Genomic DNA, 27,338 nt, shown 5'->3' with positions numbered 1-27,338 from the left:
ATAAAATATAATAGGTATATGCACGAGATGACTCTTTAAATGAGAATCTTTTTCACACATTTATGAATGTTACACAAAAACACACATTACTTCGCAACATTAATGCGTATTAAAACATAACTCGCAAATTCTTCTGTAAATTTCAATACAACGCCTCGTATCAAAGGCGCTTAGTTAAATGTGTAAATTGTGTGTCGGATTTTAAGTCTTTGTTCCTTGCTGTAAAGCTCGTTTTGGCTTGAAGTATTTTGGTGCCGTAGCCCACCATACAATGCTTTTATGTTTGCGTATAACGCGTTCTTTATCTGGTGAAAGGCTTTTCAACCCTCCGGCGCTCCCACTTGACAGAGGCCAGATTTATTTTCTACTAGCGGAAACCTGCGACTTTACTTAGATCTTGATAGTTAAGTTTTATTTTCTTTAGGAAATGTTAGGATTAGATTTATGGTATTGTTGGTATTGTGCGGTGTCACATTGTACAATTGCGGAAACAAAGATTTGTTTTCACGATGTTACATTAGTGTATTCTTAATTCTTATAAGAATACGTTCACTACTCGTAAAACTAGCGGCCTATTTCGGCTGTTAATAAATAAAGACTTTATTACTTTGTAATGGAAGAAAATTAATATATAAATCAGAAAAATCGTTTTTAAACTGGTCCAAAGTCTTATTTAAATCTTTCTGTAGAGCCTGAAACTATTTTTGATTGTAACTTGATGTATGAAAATGTTAATATTATATAAAAAAATCAGTGGGACAACAACCTCTTTAGGTTTTGGCCTCAGATTTCGGAATCTGTTTCATGATCATTTTTAAATCTAATAGTCGCCGTCGACTTTTAGGGCCTAAGACATGTCGGTTTTCTCACGATGTTTTCCTTCACCGTTCGAGCAAATCTTAAATGCGCACATAGAAAGAAAGTCCATTGGTGCACAGCCGGGGATTGAATTTACGACCTCAAGGATGAGAGTCGCACGCTGAACCCACTAGGCCAACACAGCTCAAAAATTAATACTTATTAATTATTAGAACAACGACAGAAATAGTTTTCCGACCTCTTAATATACTCTTGAACACTTATTAGATGTTTATTATGTAACAGTTATTTTTAACCTCCAATATAAGGGATGTAGACAGGGGTGTCATGGTTGAAATGGCTGTGGAATCGTAGTTTCTAAACGAATGGACTAGTTATGATGCAGTCTTTCTCTGTCGTGATCGTATTGGTGATTCTCTGCTGCAATTATGAAAATCTGTTTTAAAATTCCATCGACATCATTTTAAGAAACTCTAACTATAATATTATCGTCAAATCGACCTGACAGTCAGTAAGCACTTCAAACGTCAAATAATGTATAAAAAATGTTTGGACAAACATTAGTGGATTTAACAAATGTGTATCAACCGATATCTCTTTAAAAATACTTTAGCACTCACCAATAAATTTCGCGTGATGCTTTGAATAAAATAGGAAATATAAAAATTGTTACTCCTCCATTCAAATTGTGATTATGCAAACGTCGAAAAATTTGAAGTGGAAAAATCCGTCAGTGACACATGGCTCGATTTGACGTTACACAGGCTTTTAGCATTACGTGTGCTGAAAAGCCTCCGAATTTCAACGGTGAATATGATGTGACCTGCACTAGACAGCCAAAGTCGAGTCAAAATGTACGTTTTGTATCTGAGATATTTAAAATACAAATTTGTATATTAATTGAAATTCGTTGATTTTTGTTTTTAATATACCTGTAATATTATTGTAGATAAGTACATTTAGTTATTTCAACATTGAATTTATTTTTATTTTATGAGGTTAAATGCGCAGGTGCCGATGAGCTAACCTAACCACCCACCTTGAATACCTGCAACGTCAGGGGGCTTACGGATATGTTGTCAGCCTTTGAGGGAATAGAACGCTCTTTTCTTGGCCTATACTCGCAGCTTAGTGCCACAAGGTGCACGGTTGAACGGGCTAATCTGGACAACAATTTTGAATCAATAAACACTTTTTGTGTTTGATAGTATAAAAATGATCATGAAACAGATTCAGAAATGTGAGGTCTAAAGAGGTTGTAGCACCACTGACAATTATTATTGTTTGATAGTCCGTTACCTTTAAGCTATATTGCACGCAACAATCAAATCGACGCGGGTAAATCTTAAAGTTCAGCTGCTAAACAAGTAAAAATTAGTTTAAAAATCCTAACATTACGGTCCGTTGAAGTGGTCTAGCAGCACTTAAATCGCTATACAATGTATATTTAACCGCGAGCCTCTAAGCACTAAAGTTTGCCTTTTAAGAGCGAAATAAAACACGTCTTCACGCTGAAGTTAGACGTAAGAGTGCCAAATGGGCGTTATCCTGCTTTTATAACGATAAATTCTATCCTAGAGATAAGTACAGCGCATACTTAACCTTACACTTTAGTTAAAAGTTAAAAGCTATTAACGCTTTTAAACTGTTACAATATTGTAATCATGTTTTGATATTGCCCGATTTACGAACCAATATGTAATATAGTAGGTTTAGGAGGATTAATAGAATCAAAAATACTCGACTAGTACTGGCTTCGCAATGTAACAGGGTTTATTTATTTACACGTCATTGTATTACAATATAAAAATTTAACATTAAATGTGAAGGAGGGCAACTGGCGGCCTTATCGCTTTCGAGCGATTACTTCCAGGCAATCACTGTGAGAAAAGAAGAAAAATGTATTAAATCAGATAGGGTAGGCAAGAAGTGCAAAAATACATATAACATATAGTTATTAAGAAAAAAAAGAAACTCAACAGGAACAAAAACCAACTAAACTAATGAAGGATTCATGAAAAATAAAAAGTGAAAAGTGCACATGAATCATAATAATTTTATTTAAGATCAGTCTCACGTCTGTTAGTACGAAAGTTAGGGATACGATGTGGACAGGAAATGCTTGTACAGAAGAAATTTAAAGGAAGATAGAGAAGGACATAGCGAATGGGGACAGGAAGTGAATTCCATAGCCTAACTTTACTATACTATCAGTATCACAATTTAATTATATACTAAGTTCCGTTGATTATTTGTTTATACCTTAAGAGTATCTAGAACAATAGAAAGCTGATGGAAGGACATCACTAACGTACGTACTAAAGTACTCTTATGTCCCTTTCATCACAGCGTCAACACAATTTGACGCCGTTTTTTCTTTAGTAATTTGTTTTTTTCTGTTTAGTTACAGGGCAATAAGACTGATTATTTTTTTATGTAATGTTAGTAATTTTCTTCTATCAGCCTTTTATTATTTTTTACTTAATATTACGTTTTCAGTGTTTTAGCTTTAGGAAACTATTTAATATTAGAGTGTTGCCATGGTAACGCAATGTGTAAGCCTATCATAAGTGAAGTTAAACTTTTTAAAACATATGCATGTGACAATTGGAAATTACGAACGTTTAACTATGATTCTTCAGTATAATATATAGTGCCTATAAATTACAATTAGAAGAGCGCTTATCTCTGGCGTGTCTAGTTATCATTATTACGAATGAATGGAATGAAGGGAGCTCATGATATCTATTACTCGAGTAATTATGACCTAGTCCGTGACGATTATTACTACGTAGTACGTATTCTTTTGAGTTTTTTGCTGAGTTAAAAGAGAGAGAGTTTAGCTTATCTTTTACAGTACTCATATAACATTCTCTGTAATATTATATAGTTACACTATGTTAAAAAGATTCATTCGCGTGTTTGTGAGTAAATTGTATCTGTTATTATTAAGGATAATAAATAAAACTTTATATGGACGTTATATTAATCAGGCAAAAATTTACTTTTAGTTTAGATTACTTTATAACTTTAATTCAAACTATTCCGTCATAAATTCAACTAAAAAGGTATAATTAGTTCCATATATAGATAGTAAGTAGTTATAATTAAGTATTTTAAAACAGCTTTTTGCACTTTCTTTACCCGTAGCAGTCCTTAATCTGAATGAAATGCATTTTTCTCTAACAGAGAGCGGCAGTTGCACAGTTCACTATTTATAATATCATAAAGCAAATTTCGCTTTGTAGACCAGAATAATTCTATCTGAAAATAAATTATAGATTTTCTCAGAAATTATCCTGTTAAAGGCTTTTGTAATAATAACGAGATATCAGATTACTGGTTGCCTTTTTAGGTTAAGCTATATCAACGTTGGAATATCAAAACACGTGTAAGTTGAAAATTAATATTGTTATTGTTGTTAGTAACAAAAGTTTTGAGCTTTGCCGCAAAGATCTGCTTAATACTATTACTCTTCAGTCCAATTGAAAAGTTTAGTCAATTTGAATTGAGATACGCAACAATTCACGTAAGCGAATCATTAGAACATTTAATTTGTGTACTAGTAAATAATTATAAAATACATAGTTTATAACTAAATTTTTCTTAGTACTGAAGACATTTACTTGTATGATATGTTGACCAAGTGACTTCAGCGTGCGAATCACATCCCTGAGGTCGTAGCTTCGATCCCCGGCTGTGCACTAATGGACTTTCTTTCTATGTGCGCATTTAAGATTTGCTCGTATGGAAAACATCGTGAGGATACCCGGTTGCTTTAAACCCAAAAAGTTGACGGCTTGTGTCAGGCACAGGAGGCTCATCACCTGCTACTACTTAGGTGAGAAATGATCATGAAACATATACAGAAATCTGTAGCGTCACTGATTTTTTTTTATTTGCTTATAATGTATAGATAATATTCATACTTAATATTAGGTATAAAGCATATGTTACCATCAAATATCTATAAAATATAATGGCTTAATAATAGGTATATATTTGCGCTAGATGAGTCGATAGATTTTATAACGTATACAAATCTTTAACTACCCATTAACCCCTTATCCCAAACATTAACAATCGAAGTGTAGAAGTTATCTTTAACACCGTAATATATTTGAGCACCGAATTGTCCGTTAACATCGGTCTAAAAGTTTCCAAACTGTTCCGTTAATGTTCACGATACGTCGTTATTGCGAACTAAGATAACGGGCAAGAAATCAGACCGTTAGAAGTTAATCAGGTGAGCTTGTTTCCGGTGAGGTTCGACTTAGGGAAGGAAGTTTCAAACTAAGTGTTGTACGCACTATTTTATTGGTTGTATATATAATTATATGTCGTGTCACGTATAATCAAAACAAAGAATATATGCCTATCGAACGTTTATTGTTTACCTGGCAACATACAACTGCACTCAGAGTCACTGATTATGTTTAAAGTAATGAGTTAATTTTTGGTAAGTGTATGAATAAGTTAACATATTTATTATCTTAATTAGGTCGTTTAATAATGCGTTTATTATTGGAGCAGTATTGGCCTACTGGCTGCAAGCTCCGATTCTCATCCCTGAGGTTGTAGGTTCGATCTCCGGCTGTGCTTTCCAATGGACTTTCTTTCTGTACTGTGCTTCTTTCTTTATGTACGCTTTTAACACTCGCTTGTGTGGTGAAGGAAAACTTCGTGAATAAACCGCCTAAAAAACCTTAGACCCAAAAGTCGACGGCGTGTGTCAGGTGCAGGAGGATCATCTAGTTGCCTATTAAACTGACAAATGATTATTAAACAGATACAGAAATCTGAGGCCCAGAACTAAAAAGATTGTAGCGCCACTGGTTTATCTTTATACGTATGTATGCTGCACTGGTTTTTGGATATATAATAGAGATAAACAACTTTAGATAGAACGTTTATAATATTATTTATAAGTGATATATATAAAACTTTAATGTTATTTTATCTTCAATCATGAAGCTTGTATGCATAATTACAAGCTTCAAATACAAAATGTTTATGAACATATTGACATAACTTTTACTTATATAGAGACAGGCGCATTGTATGTCAAACAACCGAAGTCCAATCTGTGTGTAGCCATTTCAAAAGTCGTACGAATTTTACGTTACTATTTCAAGAATCGAATAAGAATTACTCCTTCATTGTTATAATAGTTTTGTACGGAGTAGAACTGTATCAATGTACAAACATAAAGGATGTATTGTGTTTTGTACTTAGTGAATACTGCCTCGAGAGTATTCCTAAGTCTGATGTGTGGCATTATATTATATTGTTTTACTCAAGCATTACACTCCAAAACTATAATATATACTTCTACATTAACATAATCAAGAGGAAAGATATGTATGTTTATAACGAATAACTTCACCATCACCACCCGACATAACATTTGAAAAACGAAGAACAGGACAATAATAAAAAGAAGGGCGCTCCACGTCACAATAATTAAAATTATGCACTTTTAACGTAAGCTCATCAAAACAAGACAATTAAGGCAAACAATGCATTGAGAAAAATCAGAGAAACACTACAGAAAGAGAAATGGAACAAATATTTAAGGAGGAAGCATTTAACCTAAAAACCGCTAAAAAATGAACTTAAATTTTTAGAACTTATAACACAACTAATACTCATATTAATTAGCAATTTTAAAAAATAAATTTAAATAACCAAGATTTATTAATAAAGTATTAATAAATAAAAAACGAATAAACTCAAAAACTATTGGTACCGAATTCGAAAAGACCCTTCTTTCTTCAATCTTTTACCATAAAAAGATACATTCATAATCTATATGTATTATTAATGTAGAGTGGAAGTTGTATTTAAATTCAAAATCGAATTAAAGCGATAAATTCTCATTTACGTAAATGCTTTTCTCCTGCGCCCCAATCCCCATTGATACAATTTCGAATCTTATCTGTTCAAAGATTTATTGTACAGCCCGGGAGTTGGGACCGTCATTTTATTCAACGACTGTTTTATCGCCGTGGCTGGGCACATGACGTATTCGGAGGCCTGGGTTCAACAGCCGGGGAAAAAGGAATCTTTCTAAGCCAAGCCTTAAAGTAATCATAGATACCTATATATATGCGATTCTCTTATAGACATCTATAAGAGAATCGCATTAAGTATTGAATGTACTTCTAGCTTAAACTATTATGTAAACCTTTTTCATAGTTTTTTTTTTTAATTTGGTAAGATTTTTATTACTTATTTTTATGTAATAGGAGGCAACCAGGTAGGAGGCTCATCTGATGTTAAGTGATTCCGCCGCCCATAGACACTCGCATTGCTAGAAGGCTCGCAAGTGCATTGCCGGTCTATTTAGAATAGGTACGCTCTTTATACGCTCTTAGGTGAATTGGTTCGGAAATACTTCAGTAGGCAGCTGGTGCTTGGTGGTTCGCGTCAAAAACTTAAGCGCAGAATGTGTACAAGTCAAGTCAACACTTTCAGCGCTATAATATTATTTGGAAAGCTGGTATTGTGTTTTATGATTCGATTAAAATTGTACTTTTATGTCGTTATACTATGGGATATGTCTTTATACATACTCGTAGATCATGAAGTACACCAGTTTTATTTAAAAAAATCTGTGTATTTTTCCATATAAATTCGCATTTGTATATACATGTGTTACGATAATTTTAAAGTAAGGAACTAACTACGCGTTCTATAGATGTGCGCTAACTACGTGAACGATGACAGAAAATCAGAGTGAGAAAACTGGCGAAGACTAACTAACTAGCCCCTTATATCGACTTGTAACGTCGTAGAAGGTTCACCTACTTGGCGAATCAATGCTTATCCAAATATATACAAGCATATATGAGTTTGGCAATTAGTAGTTACAAACTTTTTTTTATCATAAATACATTCACATTTCACAATTGTATCTTAAAATAATCAAATAGATTCCTGTGGCAAGTTAAAACGCGTATGCCACATCGTTCAATCCTTACTAATACTTCTTAATTAAGATTTAAATTATTATTCCGCTCCGCGTTTATAATTTCTATCTTTTGTGAAATGGATCGTAAAATAAGTTCGAGTATTTGTAGCGCATAAATAAAGAGAGCTATTTTTAGAGCTTGCCAATTTTTGCGGATATCGTGTATAAACGTGCCTCGGCTACATTTTGCGGTTTTAGATAACGAATCGATCAATTTGTTGTTTTTGACAATTTCCACTCGGTGCTGCGGTCGTCTTTGTGAATAAATTCCTCTTTATGGGCGCAAATACTCGCTAAAAACTCGTCGAGGTGAATTTAGTAATTGACCAGCAATTGCCAATACGATATCACGGATTTATAGAGAATTGCCTGTACGAAATAGCTTTTAAGAGATCGTTAAGACGATTTGAGACCGCAGATTGGATGTTTTCCGGAGAAAACATTTCTCGGGAATTATTTATAAACATGACAGACGTTCCGAACAAAGAACAATTTGACGAGTATACTTTAGAACAAAACGTAATAAGATGATTTTTGCGCTTGCCAACTGCTTTATCAATTATTTTTGAAGAGGCAAGGACAGTAATATGCTAAAAGCTTCTATTGTGAATAAAGACGGAATATTTTACAATAAAACATTGCAAGCTTTTTCTATTGAAATTTGAATTATTTTTCAGCATTGTTTTATATTTGCAGGAAATTTGCCGTGACAAATTTGTTTACAGCTAGTGTTAAGTAATATGATAATAATGTAAACATTTTATTTTACACAACACAACGTAAATGATTTTAAAGTGTGATTCCTAAGGAAGATTAATATTATAATTTTATTTAAATTTACTGAAATATAATGATTGTTCAAGAGAAAAAACATTTAAAAACCTCGGAAGCCACGTGTACCAATTATGGCTGGAAGATAGTTGTTTATAACTTTAAATTACTACACATTACTTATAGAAATTTAATCTTCTATATACTGTTGTCACACTTTAACGATGTATATAAATGGTACTGTTAATTAAAGGGAAAATCTGTAATTACATATTATTAGTCCGATTCAGTCAATTAAATTCCATTCAGATCTGACATTCGATTTATAACTGATATTTGTTTTATGTATTTTAACTTATTGCTATTAAATAAAACGTTCATTACACAGTACCTCACTAAATCACTAAATAAATTCAAAGCCCTCGTTAAACGGAACTTAATCAATAAAGCTTTTTATAAATTTGAGAAATACTTAAATGATCCTAATCCTTGGGATTGATTTGCTCCAATGAAACTGACAATACTTGGCGATTAAAAAGAGTGGCGGAAAGTTTCTTGCCAGTTCTTCTTACCCGCTCTACGCCCTTGACTTGCGAACTGGTAGTAAATGTAAATTTACAATTAATTTAACTTGACAATTCATAAGTGTACTTGTTTACCTACATGAATAAAGATATTTTGAGTTTGAGTTTGAAATATCTTCAAAATTGAAGTTTTATAAACCGTCAACTGTTTCTTACGTACTTCAGATCATATTCTCCGTGATAACATGAGTATTAGGAGTAATAAAATTAACTAATACAGCCCAGATTGCCTTTCCGTGTACATTAATATTCATAGTATCATGATACAAATTGAGTGAATGAATTATTCATAGCACGTGATTATGGTTTTTCGGTTATCGACTACTTAATTGTTCCTTTTAATAATCTGTATGTCATTTTAATTCATACATTTTATAGTTTCGGCTCAAAATAATTGCAATCTTCAATTATAAAAAGCAAATATTAATTAAATTTTATTCATATTAGTTAATTTGATTATTTTGGTTCAATCATCACGAAGAATTATCTTTCTCTTATATCGTGAAGAAAGATCTTAGACTAAAGCAACACCTTGTTAGGCACGGCCTACCTACTACTCTAAATCAGAAATAAATCTATGAAATACGCATGAAAATCTATTCACCGTATTAAAAAGCTAGGATTAAAAACTCGTTAATTTTCAGTATTTATAAAAGTGTGAAATCGCCAATATAACTATTAAATGAAGTCATCCATAAAACTTTTTGCAAATTGTTTCAATTTACGCATGTTAACTTTAAAATATTTTGATATCAAGCAATACGTTTATTTTTTTCACTTAAGTTTTTGACAAAATAATTTTTTGCTTGCTTGCTTAATTTTGTGCTATACTATTAATGAGGTATGTCACATTGGTAAGATTAATTAATGCCATTCTTTTCACATGAAATTATTAATGGTATTTTAAATTTTAGCATTGAAAATCGGTCGAGCCATTTCGGAGGAGTTTAATTACAACACTATGACACGAGAATTTGTAAATGACATAATTTCGCCAATATATTCTTTTACACTTAACAAAGGCTGAGCTGAGCAGACACAGTACTTAGTGTCAAAAGTATTACAGTATCCTTATAGTTGTTGTACGTCTTTTTTTTCCGTTGGAAGCACATATTAAACAGCGGAATTCAATACTTGCAATAAAAAACTTAGGAACCAATATAAATAATATTGTATTTTCAGTGAGGCGAGACCGAAAAATATTGCGGACATTAATAAAGGGAACCCGAGGCGGCAAAATGTCGATAGCCCATTCAGTATTTAACCATACCGTGAAAAATAATCCAATTCGGTCAGAAAAAAGAAGGATTTATTATGAATAAAAGAAATCTCGGTAGAAGGAAATCCTCTAAGGTGAGGGTCATATTTTTTCGTAAAAGTACACGAGAAGACGGGGATTTCGAAAGCTTATATTCAGAAATTAACTTGGTGTCAAGGGATTTGGGTTTCGGACGACCCAGATTATTTCATGGAGTCTAAGGCAGTAATTCATTTCTTTACACATATTAGTCTTCGCAGTCTAGGAAGATATATTTCTATATTAACTTATATTATACTATTATTTTATTCTTGTTGACTTTATAATAATAATACTATCAGCGGTTTTCAAAATTATATCAGCAAATACAGTTTTAATATGAAATTCTCGTGTCGCGGTGTTTGTGGTTAAACTCCTCCGAAACGGCTCAACCGATTCTCATGTAATTTTGTGTGCGTATTGGGTATATCTGAGAATCGGACAACATCTATTTTTCATCCCCCTAAATGTTAAGGGTAGTCCACCCCTAAATATTTTTATTTTAATTTTTAGATATTTTTTTCTGTGTTCATGATACAGCATTAAAAAATACATACAACCCCTAATTTTCACCCCTCTACGATCAACCCCTATTTTTATTATAAATGATATACATGGCAAAACGACGTTTGCCGGATCAGCTAGTTATTATATAATAAGTTATTGCAAAAGTATGAAAACACAAAAACAATCGAAAACTCGACTAAATTAGATCAAACTAATTAAAAGTACTACGAACTGCTACGTAAGTTCAGACTGATTCTCGTAGTGGAATATTTACGGGCTAACCTACTCGGAGCAAACGTAGCGTTCATTTCACCTCGAGGCCCGGAATAGTCTTTGATGCTACAAATGTACATATCTCTGACTCCATCTACAAAGAATCCTATGAATGCTTTATAAAAAATGACCCCGAAATGTACCGCCATTCTCGCTATGCCTAGCGCAAAGTTTTGTTTATGAGGAAAATATGACTTACTGCCATTTAATAGAGTGCGAAATTGTCTGAATGAATATTTTTTGCTCCTTATATTTTTTCTCCAATAAACTTGATAGCAAGCGAGTGACGAGCGCATTAATATAACTTTCTTGCCTGACCACGAACGATGTAAAATATTCAGTACTTATAATTCAAGGCATACGCCTCTGCGAGATATTATATTGGAGGGACAAAAACGTTATTATATTTTGTCTCAACTTTGTCAAAAGTTTGACGTAATTGCTTCAGACAAATTGTTAAGTTTGAAATTTAGGCCATAACTAAACAAAAGTAGTTAGAAACGTTGTTAAAGTAAACTTTAAATAAAAGAAATTAAATGTAGACAAAAAAAAGGTGGCTTTCATAACGACACTGCCAGTACGTCCCCGAGTGTATTGCTGAGCTTTTAAGAATAAAGAAGTATAATCTTTTCTTGCAACAAAATTTACTAAATTCAATTCAATTCAAAAATCATTTATTCATATATGTTGGAAACAAAATGTCAAAATTTAAATATATACGAAATTCTTCCAATTTTACATTTACTACCAGTTCTCAAATCAACTGAAGAGAAGAACTGGCAATAAACTCTCCACCACTCTTTTTAATCGCCAAGTTTTTTGTTTTACACAATTTTTGTAAGGAGCTGCAACCATTACACAATGTTCCACATGACATCGTTACTAATTAATAATAATAAAATAAATTCAAAACAAAGATTTGTCCTCTATCAGCAGGAGGAATGGGGAAATAGGAGCAATATCTATAATACAATTTTCTTACCAGATATAACAGTGTTCTGTGTAGCGGACGGTGATGACGGTACAGCGGTCAGAAGCAACGTCAACAGAGTCCGCTGAATAAGCCACGCCCCTCGCATTTCGTTCATTTGCTATCTACCATTCATTCATATATTTACACTAATCACTAAGCTTGACACTGTGCTCTCGAGTGCTCTTATTGTCCACATCTGAAATAAAAAAATATATTTAAATCTACTTAAACTGAAATGATAAATTGAAAATATCGGAAAATACTGGATTTGGTCTCAGATTTCTTTATAGGCAAGTAGGTTCGGGCTTTCTATGCCCGAAACACACCATAGATTTGCAAATCTTAGAAATGCTGGTTTCTCGTGATGCGTCCTGTTGACTGTTGACTTTATGAGCAAATATTTATGCGCACAATGAGAAAATCTATTGGGTCAACCAGCGGAGCTTTTAAGCGCTTCACAGTTAAGGGTCGCGTACCTACCTACCTAGCCACTAGACTGCTCATGCAAGTCTGGAAGTATGAGCACTGCATGTGTGCTAAAGTGATAAATTTATGTTATTATTTTTTACTACAAAGTTCGACTAAAGGCTTCTTCATCGTAGCGTGATTAATCGTATCGATTGCCTATACTAGAAACAAAGATGTCAAAATTTGTCCTGTAATTAGCATTCTGAGTATGCTGAAACAATAAAGCCCCGGACGTAACTTCTACAGCACATTCGTCACTAAGCGACAAAAAAGCTCTTATAATCTTGCGAATTATAAATTTAATTAACTTTACCCTACGTAACTATAAACGCATGTCTCACATAATTTAGTAATAATTAATCGTATTTAATAATCATAAAACACGATTTAGTTCGGTTCACTGGGCTGGTTTTGTCAAGGACAAGGTGTTATGCTGACCTTGTGTATTAGAAACTTGTTTATTCATAATTTTTCTTTGTTGCTTTATTGCCTGAATAATACCCGAGTTAATTAGGTATTTCAGTTATATTACTGCTTATTTGGTAATTTAGCTGATGGTTTAATATTCCCATTTTTGAAAGTTTTCTGTGTACCTTTAATATAAGTGAAATAACAATGACAACACTGAGCGGCTTAGCGAGCGATACCCTATGTATTTCTATATACGAAAAACCCAAGCAAGATTAGATATAATATGTTTCTTCGGTTGGCAAAAAGCGTTATATGGAATACACGGAAACTTAAATAATATACCGCTTTCTATGCTTGAGACCCTTGTTCACGTCTGTTGTATTCTTATATATTAATACAAATCAGACATACGAGTATTACACTGTTTTAGGTGTAGTTAGATTAGTTTAAATTGACATATGTATGATATAATTGAATGAGTATTTTAGTTAACTCGAATATTAAGATGCCGTAGAATATCAGAGTTGATATTTAAAAGCCTGTATATTGTATAATGTCGTTAACCTTAGGTCTTTTACAAGTGATTTGGGAGGTTGCGTTTATCAAAATTGACAAAAAGTCGCTAATATATCCAAGGCAAATTAAAACAAAACTTCTGAGACTACGCCTTCACATAAAATAGAGCTATAATTTCATAGACACTGAATGTATAGAATAAACTCTTTATTTATTTAAATAAACATTCTAATTGAACTCTTTTAACAAAAATGCTCTTTCGTCTATTTCTTTAACGCTATGATGAAAAGATACAGGTAAACACTTAAGTTACAACTTAATTACACTTGTTTTTAAATAAATTATGGCTTTTTAGTAAAGCTATTTCTAGGATAAACAAGAAACTTTCGGAAAGCTTGAAGGCCTCTTTTTTTTATTAATAATCTTACAGCAAACACATATCCATATTATTAAACAAAATACAAAGCTTAAACAGATAACATTGATTAACAAGATATATGAAACAGAAAATATAAGAACATTAATATACAAAAAACTTTAGAGGTGTCAAGGGACACCCGGATGGAACGAAATTCCTTTCGATTAATTTATATGTTAATTGGTATCGTAACAGTATGATAGATTTTCTCGACACCAATCTTACGACGAAAAAAAAAAGCCAACATCACGAGGTGTTCCCAGGCAGTCAAGTACTGACCTCGCCCGACGTTGCTTAACTTCGGTGATCGGACGAGTGTATTACAATAGCAAATAGCAAAAAAGTGTCGAGACAACTTTTCGTAAGAATTTTTTCCGTCTAGCCCCCTTTCACAACGCGCGATAAGGAACTTCGTTCCAAAAGAAAAAAAAAAGAAAACTGAAATTAAATGACAAATAATACTTAATATTTTAAAAAAACTAATTGTGGAAAATATTAACATCTTCACAATTAGTGTCATAGTTAGCTAAACCCCGAAACATTGGTGCAGGTAATTCGTGCGTGGAACAACTGTGAATATCTTCTCGCATACGCTGGAGAGAATCTTAGGGATATTAACGAAAGCAAATAGATACTACATATCCGCCCATTAAGGATAGCGAGCAAAAATTATAAGCTGCTTATGCTGCTTTCTGTCTCTGCCGAAATAAAATATTTGCAATAATCTGTAGGTATAACTATCGAAACATTGATACTGTTTGAAGGATTTTCACAAACTGTTATATTTTATATAGTATGGAGACCAGATTTAACTTGCATACCAGCACGCTTCTAACATAAGAAAAATAAAGGCAGTTTATACAATTTATGTTTTTAAATGACTGGAATGTCCGCTTGACAAATCCCAGGTATATGCTTTGCCTGTTATGTCATCGATATATTCTGATAGGCCCATTTTTCATCTAATAATGTTAATTCCAAGGTCTTCGTTGTCGATCGTGTTGTCAATTTTTTAAATGTATTTTTTTGTTACTTCGCGAAATATCTTATTGAATTTGTTCAATATTTTCAATAAAAAATATAATAACTACAACAAATGATCATGCTTATTTTTTAATGTGTTACAAAGAAGCCCATTGAGTATTTTCCGTTTAGGTAAATAAAAGCTAGTATTAAACCAATTTTTCCTATGTTACACATAGAAGAAATTTAATCTTAACATAATTAATTGCTAAAGCGTTTTAAACTATTAATAAGCTTAACTATATAAGATGTAGTAAGATAAAGTGCATACATTTGTCTGTCCAAGAGCATTGGTTGTCCGAAAGCTATTTGCGGTGAAACTTTAAGCAAGATTTTATTAGCTTTAAAGCTTAGGTAGATGACATTGTAATTACTTAAAACATCTTTGTCATTTCAAAATAGTTTTTAACTACGTGAATAGTGTTGTGTGTAATAGTAGTATTGTTATTGATACAAATACTATTATTATCAATTTTAATGTAATATATAATACAATGAATATATGTGTCATATAGATAGGTAATAAATAATAGGAATATTGAAATACATAATTCATCTCTTCATTTGAATATCATTCCAGTTTTCCTTTATCTATGATAATGGGTATATGTAAAATGAAGTCCTTATAGTCTAACTATTATTCCTATTTTTTTTATATATTAACTCTTTAATTATCTGTAATATTTTAAAAATCTTGAATAAAATGTAACCCTAAACCTTACTCATACCTAAATTATTCTAGCAGGTGCAATGAGATTTTATGTAATAAATACATTTATTAAGGTGATAAAAGAATTTTATAATTTATTTCTACTTAACATACGAATATAAGACCATTATCAAGTAGTTTTAAAGGTGTTGGTGAAATATTTTTCGCATTTATTACATTATGAATTAGCTTTAAAATATCGAACCATAGAAAAATGTATTGGATTTTAATGACCATATTGCCCTATAATTCTATTTATCTTTCTAGCCAACTCTTGTCGCACACTCTAGATTTAAGAACTGTTTTTCTTTGCTATTCATTCCAGTGTACATTATAATAAATATTAATTTATTTCGATATGTAAAAGTTACTTCATTATTATGGAGAATATTTTCTATCATACACGTTCAACAACATTATACAATGTTCATTTTCACTCGGCGCATATAAGCATTGAAGATACAGGCTCTTCAGGAGTTTCAGGGAATAGCAGCCAAATTGAATTATGCCACCCCATCAGTATGTATAAGATTGATATTGGGAAATAAATTGTTTTCACCGACATACATCCTCCTCCATTTATAAACCCGGTCTACGCTAGATATAAATTTATACTATGTAAAATATGAATTTATATACAAAATTGTATAATAAATGCCTTTATTTCCAAAACTTAATTATGATAGATAAGAAGTTTCGTTGATTTTGAATTGAAAAAATTACCTTTTAACATTAAGTAAAATACACTTTAACATTTAGGAATCATCATTTGCATGTCAGGTTTTTGTTTGTCCACCATTGGACATATCCTCTATTAGGTCCTCCATTCGGTTCCACTCGTGTCTGTCGTGGCCCAGGCGGCCAGGTACGATATTATCAATCTATTATACAAAGCCACCGATTTTTAAGGAGATAAGCCTTGTGTAGCTAACGATTTGAAATCGTTACTTCACCGAGAATTAAATAAAGGACATTCTAGACCTCTGGGTTTATTTATTAAAGTGTACCACATCATACATAGTACTAAATCTACCGCATATTTTACAAAATCTTCCTTCTAAAATGTATGACAATTGAAGTAAACATAAGTGTTACAATAAAAATTTAAAATATACATACAAGATAAAATACGCATACAATAAAGTTGCTAGAAATTTTGGGAAAGCAGAAAAAAAAACATCAGCAAAACAGCGAATTAGGTTCGTGATAGGCACCCAACAATGCCGAAAACCGATCAGCTCACTACCGAATATATCCAGCTCCTTATAAGTACCGTTCAATCCGTTAAAATCGCGAAGAATTCGAAAGAGATCCTGAACTCCTAGGTTGGTTTTTTCAGAGGGAATTTTGCTAATTTTAGATCTAGGGAATGAGTAAGTGACGACAATTTTAATATCCTGTGAGAGGTCACTGCACTGCTAAATTATTATAATATATAGAACTCATAATAGTCAAGTCTAACTATACACTGCACGTAAGACGTAGCTTTAATCAATTTACACCCACGATAAATCCCTTACGAAGGGATTACTATAGGTTTATATAAAGGCTGAGATTTCATACGCATAACACGTAAACTTTGAACACTCGATGACCCGGATTTGACGGCGCCCATTTACTCTATAGGACACTTCAGTGAACCCTACTCAAATACAAGGTTTTACCAAACACAATTTGTATGATACTCGGTTATGCTATGAAGCTCAGATGTTTTTGGAATACAAGATTGAGAAAAAATGGTCTACGGAAAACAACGTAAGAACGAATTTTGTTTATTATTGACAATATTATATTCATTGTCAGTCATAAAAGATGTGAACAGCAAATGACGCATGCATATGTCACCGTAAAATTGTAAACACCGTTAGATTGTAATCTATCTCGCGAGATTATAAACTGTCGAAAGATTGTGAACCTCAACGAACTGCTTACAATTTAACGTATTATTATTCGGTAGTTATATGAAATTGTTGGAAAGTAAAATTAATCTGTAATTGACCAAAGAAGTTTGAATGATAACTAAGTTAGTGTAGTACAATCTACCAAATAATAATATGTTAAATTGTAAGCAGTAAGCTGAGGTTCACAATCTTTCGACAGTTTATAATCTCGCGAGATAGATTACAATCTAACGGTGTTTACAATTTTACGTTAACACATACAATGCAAGTACTTAGTATGTTTAACGCCACAGTAGGTGTTTCCGAAATTATGTGTTCAAATTTTTTTTATCAAAAATTAAATATAGAAAATATTAAATATTATTTTGTGCTCAGAATAAAAAAATAAATTTTATATAATAATAAAGCTTCAGTGGATTTTTCCGTATATTTTTGTTAAAATATACAGAAAATATGGTATGTTATATATCCTTTAAAACAATTAACAAAAAAGAGATTTTTGTTACAAAAAGCATTTTATTATATTAAAAATTTCTTGAACTACCTTCAAATAATTAAACGGTGATTACCCAACTAAGACCAAATGCGTAATTTGAATAATGAAACAAAGTGTTATCTATGTTAAACTCAATTAAGTTACAAAGTCATTTAAATGTTTCCTAAGCTCGGCGAAAGCTTCTGCTTAAAGGGAATCCACAACTACCTTGTATCTTACAGCCCATAAAAACGATTTCCGATCAATTTATGCTTAGACACTATACTTTAATGGTTTGCCTAGAAGAGATCCTTTGATATCGATAAGACTACCCATGTCCTCCTAATTATTTACTATATACGTAAATTCGTAGATAAATTAGCGGCGCAGTTACGAGGTTTGATATAAAATCACATTTAGCATTCTATTAAAATTCTAAAATAATTCGTTAATCATAGATGGTTTAATTAACAACCTGAGAAGGCGGAATCACAAAAAACTCCACAATCACGTATGTCAAATTAGAATGCAAATGACAAAATATCCCTAAAACAATTAAATTATTTATGATGTCATAATATATGTCAGTATATCACAGTATAACGTAAGAACTCCCCCGTAATATAGAAGCACCATGCCTTTAACATCTAATCACGTTCCTTTTGAAAGCATTATATCGAATTATATGTATGTTGGTGTTAATAAAAAAACGACGGGTTACACTCTGGGAGTGCCGGCAGAGGTGAAAACTTAACGTTGTGCATTTTTGATATTTTGGAATAGTTAGGGAATAATTTTGCGCGAATTGCTTTAATTATCAGTATAAAAGTACTATCATTTATGTGGTAGAATACAATATTTATTTATTGCGCTATCGTACACAAACATGACAATATATATTACATTAAATACGCCGCGCCAGCTGTCTACTCTCCATCCGTCTTACGAATTTTCGATCAGATCACGTGTCCTGACGCGAGTTTAATATTTTTTACCCATTCCAAAAAAAGTGTACAACGCCGCTAAAGAAGTTTTCACTTCAAAAACAACACAGTCGTATCGCTTTTGTGTGATTGGTCTAGTGATTGACCAATAAATCGTATACTGTCCAACTCTTCTCCTTCTTCCGAATCCACATTTAACCTATCCTAATTAGTTAAAAAAAACTACTAAAAACGTAGTCTAAATCAGTACTAACGGCCATCATAGCTACAATGGAACACCTACTGCTTCATTTAAGAATGAGTTAAAACTCTTATTATCTTAAGCTTTGTGTCGTCCTTGTTTTTTTTTGTTTTTGTAGCTGCTAGTTTAGTGTCAAATTTTGCTGTCATGTTTTGTCTTGTCTTACTTTGTATTGTATTTTTTTATTAGTGAAACTTTTTTCGAGGGTATGTCCAATATGTCTATTTATTTTATGTTTACATTTATTTTTATTTTTTCTATATAGTGATGTATCTGTTTAGTTTCCAATAAATAAATAAATAAAAGGCAGCGGCCAATTGTCGGTTAACGAAAATCAATTCATGGGTAAAATTTAAAACATTACAAATTTCGTCCCGCATTGAACTTAAATTGTATCAGTAAAAGCCCTCAATTCGTTATGACTGTCAAATATCAAAATTTCAGAATAATAAGCTCATAACCAGATAACTGTCATTATCTGCTCTCGTACAAACACAACATCGGTGACCCGCATACTATAACCGATTGGTAAATTAATACTAATAATACTTATTGTTAGAAATAGACAACGTCATTTTGAATTATATGTAATTGTCTGGTTTCAACTATTATTAATATAATATATGTATTTTATTTTCAATTTAACATAACATTTGTTTTAACGAATACTACATATATCAATAAAACTTCAACAGAGTCTGCCAACATCGAAACTTGCTAAGGTAAAGCTCGTTGAATTATGTAAATAATGTTATATATTCGCGGTTATATCAGTTAAAGTTTTATTTAAATGCAGCTATAATAACAATTTATGCCTCAGATGCTTGCATTTGTTTCGATATTTTTCTTTTAGCCATAAAGTTTTAGTGGTAAATATTATTATGTTCTTGACACACGACGTCAAGTTTTGGGTATAAGACTCTTTGATTTTCCTAAGCCCTATGAGTTGTGTAACAAAATATTACTAATGTTAAATATATTTTAAAGCATACTTCTACTAAATTCCGTTATAGCTTGTGAATTTTAAACTCAAACTCAAAATATCTTTATTCATATAGGTAAACAAGTACACTTATGAATCGTCAGAAAGAAGTTAAATTAATTGTAAATTTACATTTACTACCAGTTCGCAAGTCAAGGGCGTAGAGCGGGTAAGCACTTCTACCTTAAAATAGAGACTTCAAATATATTATATTCAGTCGGATTGATAACCAACTACACCACTAGATTAATCTTGCTGTACCAAGGGTCCTCACAAATCCTTCATGCCCGAGAAACAACGGACGAGCGGTATATCGCGTGGCGGGGTGCGGACACCGCGCTATTACCGCGCCCCGTCTAGAGTAAATGTTGGTGGCGTGGTGGGATTTTAGTGGTTTACTTTAAAATATCATAACATTAAAACTGCCCTATTTATCTATCTATCAATAGAATTAATAACAAACAAAATATTTATTTAACAGATATTTATTATCGTCATGTAAATTGAAAAAATTTATTGGCAACAAACAAAAGTCCCAATTCTTAATGTTACCCTAGTTACATGAAACCTTCATTTCAAATAGACTAAGTATACATGTCAAAAATAAGCCTCTTATCGTCTGGCTGTGATCTTTAATTTCTTTTCAAGGTGACTTAATATTAATATTACGTCGTCTTTTTCAAATATAGCATCACCATTAAAAATAAATGTAACAAAACTAGAGTCTAGACTCGGATTTAAATTCAACCGTTCAAATATTTTTATTCTGGGTAATTGGAGAATGTCAACTAGTCTCGAATAGAAATAGAATAATGAAAGTGACGTTTTGAATAGTCTGAACTATTATATTACAACTCTGTTTATATCCTTATATCTAGGAACTATCCTTACATGTGAAATTGGCGTTTTGTCGTACTGGCCACTTTGACCTCAAATATCTCCTCTGGTTAGGAATTCCAAATTCAATTTTGTACAGCTATTTACTCGTGCATTTGTTTTTTTCGAAAACCATTATTAATTTCAATTTCCCGCTTTATTTTTTTTTCTTTGCGTATTTTTTTTTTGTTTTCATCGTTCTTTACAAGTACGAGTTCCACCGTGGCACCAGTGCTGCAGAAACAGCTTAAATCTTCTTCTTCGTCTTTGGTTCCAAAGCTTTCGTTCTGGAAATTTCGACCTGCAGAACAAGCCCCGTGGACGGCCGGAGACCAAAGTTGATAACGAAGAATTGAAGGCTATTGTGTAGTGGATATATATTTTTCATATTTCGAATCTTATAAAAAATAGATTAGATTCCTCAGTGTTTGAAAGGTCCCAGAAATTAAAGTCAACATAAGAGATTCACTCTGCATACCCGCTCGTCTACAATTACTTAATATATGCTCAGAAATCTCGGATCTCTTTCATTTATATAAGGAGTTAACTCAACAAAGTTGTTCGGGTCTTATAAAGATTAGCCGAGAAACCTTAAGGCGTATGTCCACTCGGGCTCAGACGAAATGAGGAAAAACGAAAAATTACCAACAAAAGAAAGGTTTTATTAAAATACGAGATTGGCGGTTCACCTAATCGTATAACCCGTGTAGATGAAGAATGAAATTGTAAATTGTGGGTAAAACTGGAGTAGCGTTAGCAAAAAATATATAGACTGGTTTTTGTCAATAGCTCGAATATTGTGAGAAATTTTCAATTGCTTTTCTTTCAATCGAAAACGACGGCTATATTCCAATCCTGGCTGATGAGCGTATCATGTTTAAGCTACTTAGAGCAGCAAGGCTACTGCTTACTTTATTTAAAATAAATATATTTTCGCAAAAAATATATTTATTTTATTTTATTTTATAAATTTTTGCTTCTGTTTGTCTGAAATAAGTATTAAGGCACTATCAGATAGTATAAATGTCTGTTTTAGTATTTTTTGATAAAATCAGCACACCTGGTGTGTTTGTAACAAACTCTACAACCAAGAACTGCAGTACTATTAAGTTAAACTAACTTAAAAAAGCGTATAAGAATATTTGTTTTTTCTAAATGATTATAAATTAAATCTACTTATTGATATCATTTAAATTAGTCGCATTTGTTGTATATAAGCTTATTTATAAAAGCTCTCTTTGCACCGTTTTAAGTTAATATCTCAATGCAATTGCAATTATACCGATTTAGTTTTTTTTAAAGGAGATTTAGATTTATATGATGTAATAACAAAACCGTTACCTACTGCAGAAAGAAACTCTTTATAAGTACTTGGGTTTTTGTATTAAAATTAAATATACCTTGCTAACCCTACTAGGAATAAACAAAAAAATAAAGTATAAGCAAGGGAAATAAAACAACTGCTTCATTTTGAGCGATCATTTTTTATCAGTATGAAACAGACCTAAATATTTTATTCGAAGTTTGACAAATACACATTTATGTAAGTTTAAACGTTTATTTGATGTACAGAATTAGGTTACGAATTAGGCATGTCTGTTATGAATAAATCAGTAAAGTCTAGACTGAATTTTGTTCATAAATTTCAAATGCTGTCATTATGTAGATTAGTCTCGAATATTTTTTAAAATCGAATATAAGATTTGAACAAAAAAATATACCAAAAAATTAATGCACATGTTCTGATAGTACTTTAATATTTTAGTTTACCGTAAAGTGGAATAAACAAATGAATACTTACATTACGTTTATACGTATTAGATACTAAAGATTGAAACAGCCTTTGTTTTTGATGTGAAACATCTATAGCCGCACGAAAAATATGAATAAAAATATTTGATTTATGTCAATTATTTTCCTTTCATGTTCTATTTATCTTACAATTGTACGTATCTATACATATAAATAATTAGTATATAAATATAAATAATTTAATTGGTGATTAAAAGTGTATAAAACGTTATATATTTCTTAAAGATTATTATTATTATTATATTACTAAAAGATCGAAGCAATTTATTTTAAGTTATGCCTTTGACCGGGATGTGAAGTACTAAGTAATATTATATTATAGCGAATAGTAACATTTTCTTTGATTTACGAGTGTACCTACTACAAAAAACTGTGAAGGGTATATAAATGAAGAAAAACATTTTTGTTACATTATTTACTTGATTTTGAGTGCTTTAGCCGTGTCAACCTGATGTCGACCGATGACCATTTGAAAATGTCAATTATATATATATTAGTTAAATCCTAATAAATTATACTGTACTTATAATACTGCAAATTTAGCTTTCACTGCTCCTTGAGAAAAGAGAAAACAAAACTAGCGGACTTTTGAGAAAACCAAAGGAATATATTTCCAAAATGTGCTGGGAATTCATGTGTAATTATTTTATCAATCGTTAATAAAATATCATCACTCAGTTTGGTAGACTCAGACCTACATATCTGTTGTTGAAAAATGTATGTCATACCCTGCCTGGTTACCGAACTTCACACACATATACACTCTCTCTTATAAAGCAATAAGAAACACGTATTCTTTCATATTTTTCTGTCATTCGCATACAACGAGTAATATACACATTTAAATAGTTTTTCTTCCTGTGCGTGTCAGAACAACGCAATTCGATTTGAAATTCAAATAACAGACACGTTATGTTTAGATTTATTGCCATCAAATATTCGTAGAGAATTCTGGGTTTATTTTTGAAATTGCTTTTTCTGATCGTTTATTAGAAATTAAATTAAATATTGAACTAAAACATAAATAAATGGAACGCTATTAGGTAACAAAATTTAGTTAAAGCTAATGTAATAAGAATCATTTTTTGTTTTTCTATAAGTTCATCAGAATATATTGTTAAATCAAAATATCTGTAACAAATTATATAAGATAAATAATAAGTAATTGATCTATTTTTTTATGTCTCCGGCTGGTTTTGGAGATTGTACTATAAAAGAGTTTGTACTATAAAAAAGAATAGGGAATTATTTCTTAAGACTAAGACTAAGAAGATTAAGACATATATACGTCTTAATCTTAAAGTCTATAGAAAATTAAATACATTCAGACTATGCCCATACCAGGCTTTACCCATAAAGGGATGTACCGCCATTGATTAATTTTATACCCTACTACAGTTATTTTATATTATATGACCTTAGATCGACTTTGACGTTACATCAATTTAGTCACAACTCTGCCATAAATTTAGTTTTATTATTATTTTTTACTATGTGATATGATCGTGTGTTAGTATGGCAGCAATTCTCTTTATTATGGTAATGATTTGGTTACGTTATTGTTATGTTTAACTTATTTACAAACTAAACTAAAACAGAAATATGTTATTTATCTAAGCTTTAAATATAGTATTAATATAAATAAACGTTCATTCTTCCCGAATATAACAGAATTAACTTATCCAGATGTTGATATATTCGGTAGTGGGCTGATTCATTGAAAAACCGTTGTAAAGCGCCGGTACCTAATCCGCATTGTTTAGCAAAAAATTACGAGTAAAAACTAAAATTTACAGTTAATTTTTTTTTAACTTATGTCTACCATAATTGTCATCTATTTTAGAACAGATAGTTTTTAACTTATACTATCTAAAATGCATATATGATGTGGTGTACTTTTAATAAATCAATACTAAATACATTATTAAGGTAATTTTATAGTTAAGCTATACAGACTGTTGCACTGAAACCAATTAAATTAGCTAATACTCAATAAATCTTTGTTAAGCCTTTTCAACATTACGCTACAAGTTTTGATATAGACGAGATAAAGGAAAATTAATAGTGTTTATTTTTCATTCAGGAAAAAACGCTATAATATTTAAATTTTCATGTGTATAGTACACAAATTGATATCTTCAAAACACGCGATATAATTCATTGAATTGGAAAAAGGAATTGATTGTTTTCAAACATCATTTGTCAACTCAAGTCAACGAAAACTGTTTGCGTGGGTACTCAATTCATTGCGTGTGTTTTATAAGTATAAGCTCTTTAAATAGTATTAATGTATATATTAAGCATAAAAGTTTATTAAAATATACGCTACAAAACCCAAGGTCATGGTCAATTAAAAACAACACGATCAAGAAACCGCAAACTGTATTGTCATTGAGAACCGAGGCGAGGACAATTTTATTGCATTAATTAAAGGCATCGTAACATCAATATAAAACTGACCAGTGTAAAACTTTCCTCATCCATAATCCAACACTAAACACAACACAATTAAGAAACACGACAACTTTACAGTCTAAAAAAGTTTTTTAAATTTTAAATTTAACTTGTTAATTTTGCGCACTGGCGAGTGTTCGATTTTTAAATTTTGAATTAAACATCGCAGTTAGGGATGAGCCGAGGCGCCGTGCGCATCGCGCAAACACCGACTTCACACTACATAAGGGCGTAACTTAACAAGCCTTTATGCGCTTGCGTACAAGTGAGTGACTCTTCGTCGCGTTATTCACTAGTTAATTAATATATCAACTTTCCACCCCGCATTAAAAGAAGGTCTTAATAAAATATTTGGCTAGTATCGCCGTAGGTTAGTTCTTAGCGTTTAATAGTAGCGACGTAACAAATCATACGATAAAATTATTATAGTCATAAGTAAGACACTGGCTTATGACTGCGGATGTGTATAATTTCAAGATTTTCAGTTTAAACTTTGGCTGCGGGGAAACGATTAATTGTTTACCTTTACTTATATTATAGCTATACGGGTTAAAATTATTATTTTGTCATTGTGGAATAGGTCATAATATAAATAATGTTCTAGGCTCTGTGGTCGCGCTGTGCTTTGGGTCTAAACAATTAATTTGATTGGAAAATATTACGGTAAAATACTTAGAACATATCAATTTCGAAATAAGTAAATAAAAAAACTGTTTCAATTAGCCATATATTAGTTCTGTAAGCTTATTAAAAATATTTCGATATTTGTGTATAGTGGTAGAAAAGGAGGAATTTTATTTCCAAAAGCCCCAACACTTAATTGTCACAAGCTCTTAAGCTCAATAAGTTCATATTAATTAAATCGGTGACTTATAAATGAAATGGACCGAAAAGTCCATTCATTTTTCGGTCTCTGGTAAATTTCGTACTACTCACGTATTTTATATAATTATCCGAATTTTGGCCTACGTTCAGGTTGTATAAAATACGTATGACGTAATAGTTAATGTGCGTCGATGAACATACAAATTGTATTAAAATGGAGGATTAAACGATTAAGTAATGGATGTTATAACAGTGTTCCGGATAAATGTATTTTTATTAATAAAAAATTCTGAGTTCTCATTCAATATTGCAATTTTTATTCCGGATTTAAAGCCCGATGGTTTTAATAAAATTTTTCTTATGTTTTTCTTTATAAAGACTAGATACCAGATATTTTATCTACATACAGGAAAATGCTTTGGAGAGCTTTGCTAGCAGATCGTGAAGTCAAATCCATAACAGCAGCTAGACGACAAAACTAGACGTCGACGTCAGCCTAGGACTTCATCAATATTTCATGGAACCCCGAGGTCATGTCTTAACTGAGAAAACAAAGTGGTTTCCCAAGAGCACCAATGCTCTGATAACAATGGCAAAAGTTTACCGTCACGCATGGCATGGCTATAGTAACGGGCTAGATGAAGGCGAAGGCATTTATCTCACTCTGTATTTATATTTATGTGTGTACCTAACATATGAACGCTAGCATCACATCAATCTGATTGCCGTCGCTATTTAGGGTAATCAGGGATCATAAATATCTACTCAATATTGCGTCATACAGGTGCAAATGATGACAAACTGAAATAACAGTATGAAACCTATGGAACTCAGCATAAGTAGTCATCGAAAGACACGGTATGAAGACAATACCTGTGAGACGGGTAAACAGTTTCTTTCTTAAAATAAAAATAAAAAATATGTTTATTATAGAATATAAGATACAGGTCTTATTCCACGTCATTAAATTTGTATAAGTCGACATCCCTACTCATCGGCAAAGAAGACAGAGGGTGTAGGCCGAGAAAATAAGCGCCTACTCGACCGGCGCAGGCGCTTAGAGAGCAATTGAAACTCAACGATCGC

At 31.7% G+C, this 27,338-nt stretch overlaps 1 protein-coding gene across 4 annotated transcripts in view; it reads right to left on the bottom strand.

The window, feature by feature from the left end:
- Window positions 1-27,338, bottom strand: part of LOC125057849 (hemicentin-1-like) — a 147,447-nt gene that overhangs the window by 99,588 nt on the left and 20,521 nt on the right. For 3 of the 4 annotated variants that reach the window (XM_047661767.1, XM_047661764.1, XM_047661766.1), the window contains exons 1-2: window positions 25,434-25,635; window positions 12,207-12,393 (exon numbers count right to left, since the gene is read on the bottom strand). In XM_047661767.1, coding sequence (XP_047517723.1) covers window positions 12,207-12,312 — 106 coding nt within the window. In that variant the 5' untranslated portion in view covers window positions 12,313-12,393; window positions 25,434-25,635. Of the gene's footprint in view, window positions 1-12,206; window positions 12,394-25,433; window positions 25,636-27,338 lie in introns of those variants that run through there. The other variant, XM_047661765.1, reaches the window with a different exon arrangement.

Source organism: Pieris napi, chromosome 17, assembly GCF_905475465.1.
Source record: "Pieris napi chromosome 17, ilPieNapi1.2, whole genome shotgun sequence".
Lineage (NCBI taxonomy): Eukaryota > Metazoa > Arthropoda > Insecta > Lepidoptera > Pieridae > Pieris > Pieris napi.
This window is presented reverse-complemented; position numbering and strand designations above follow the sequence as displayed.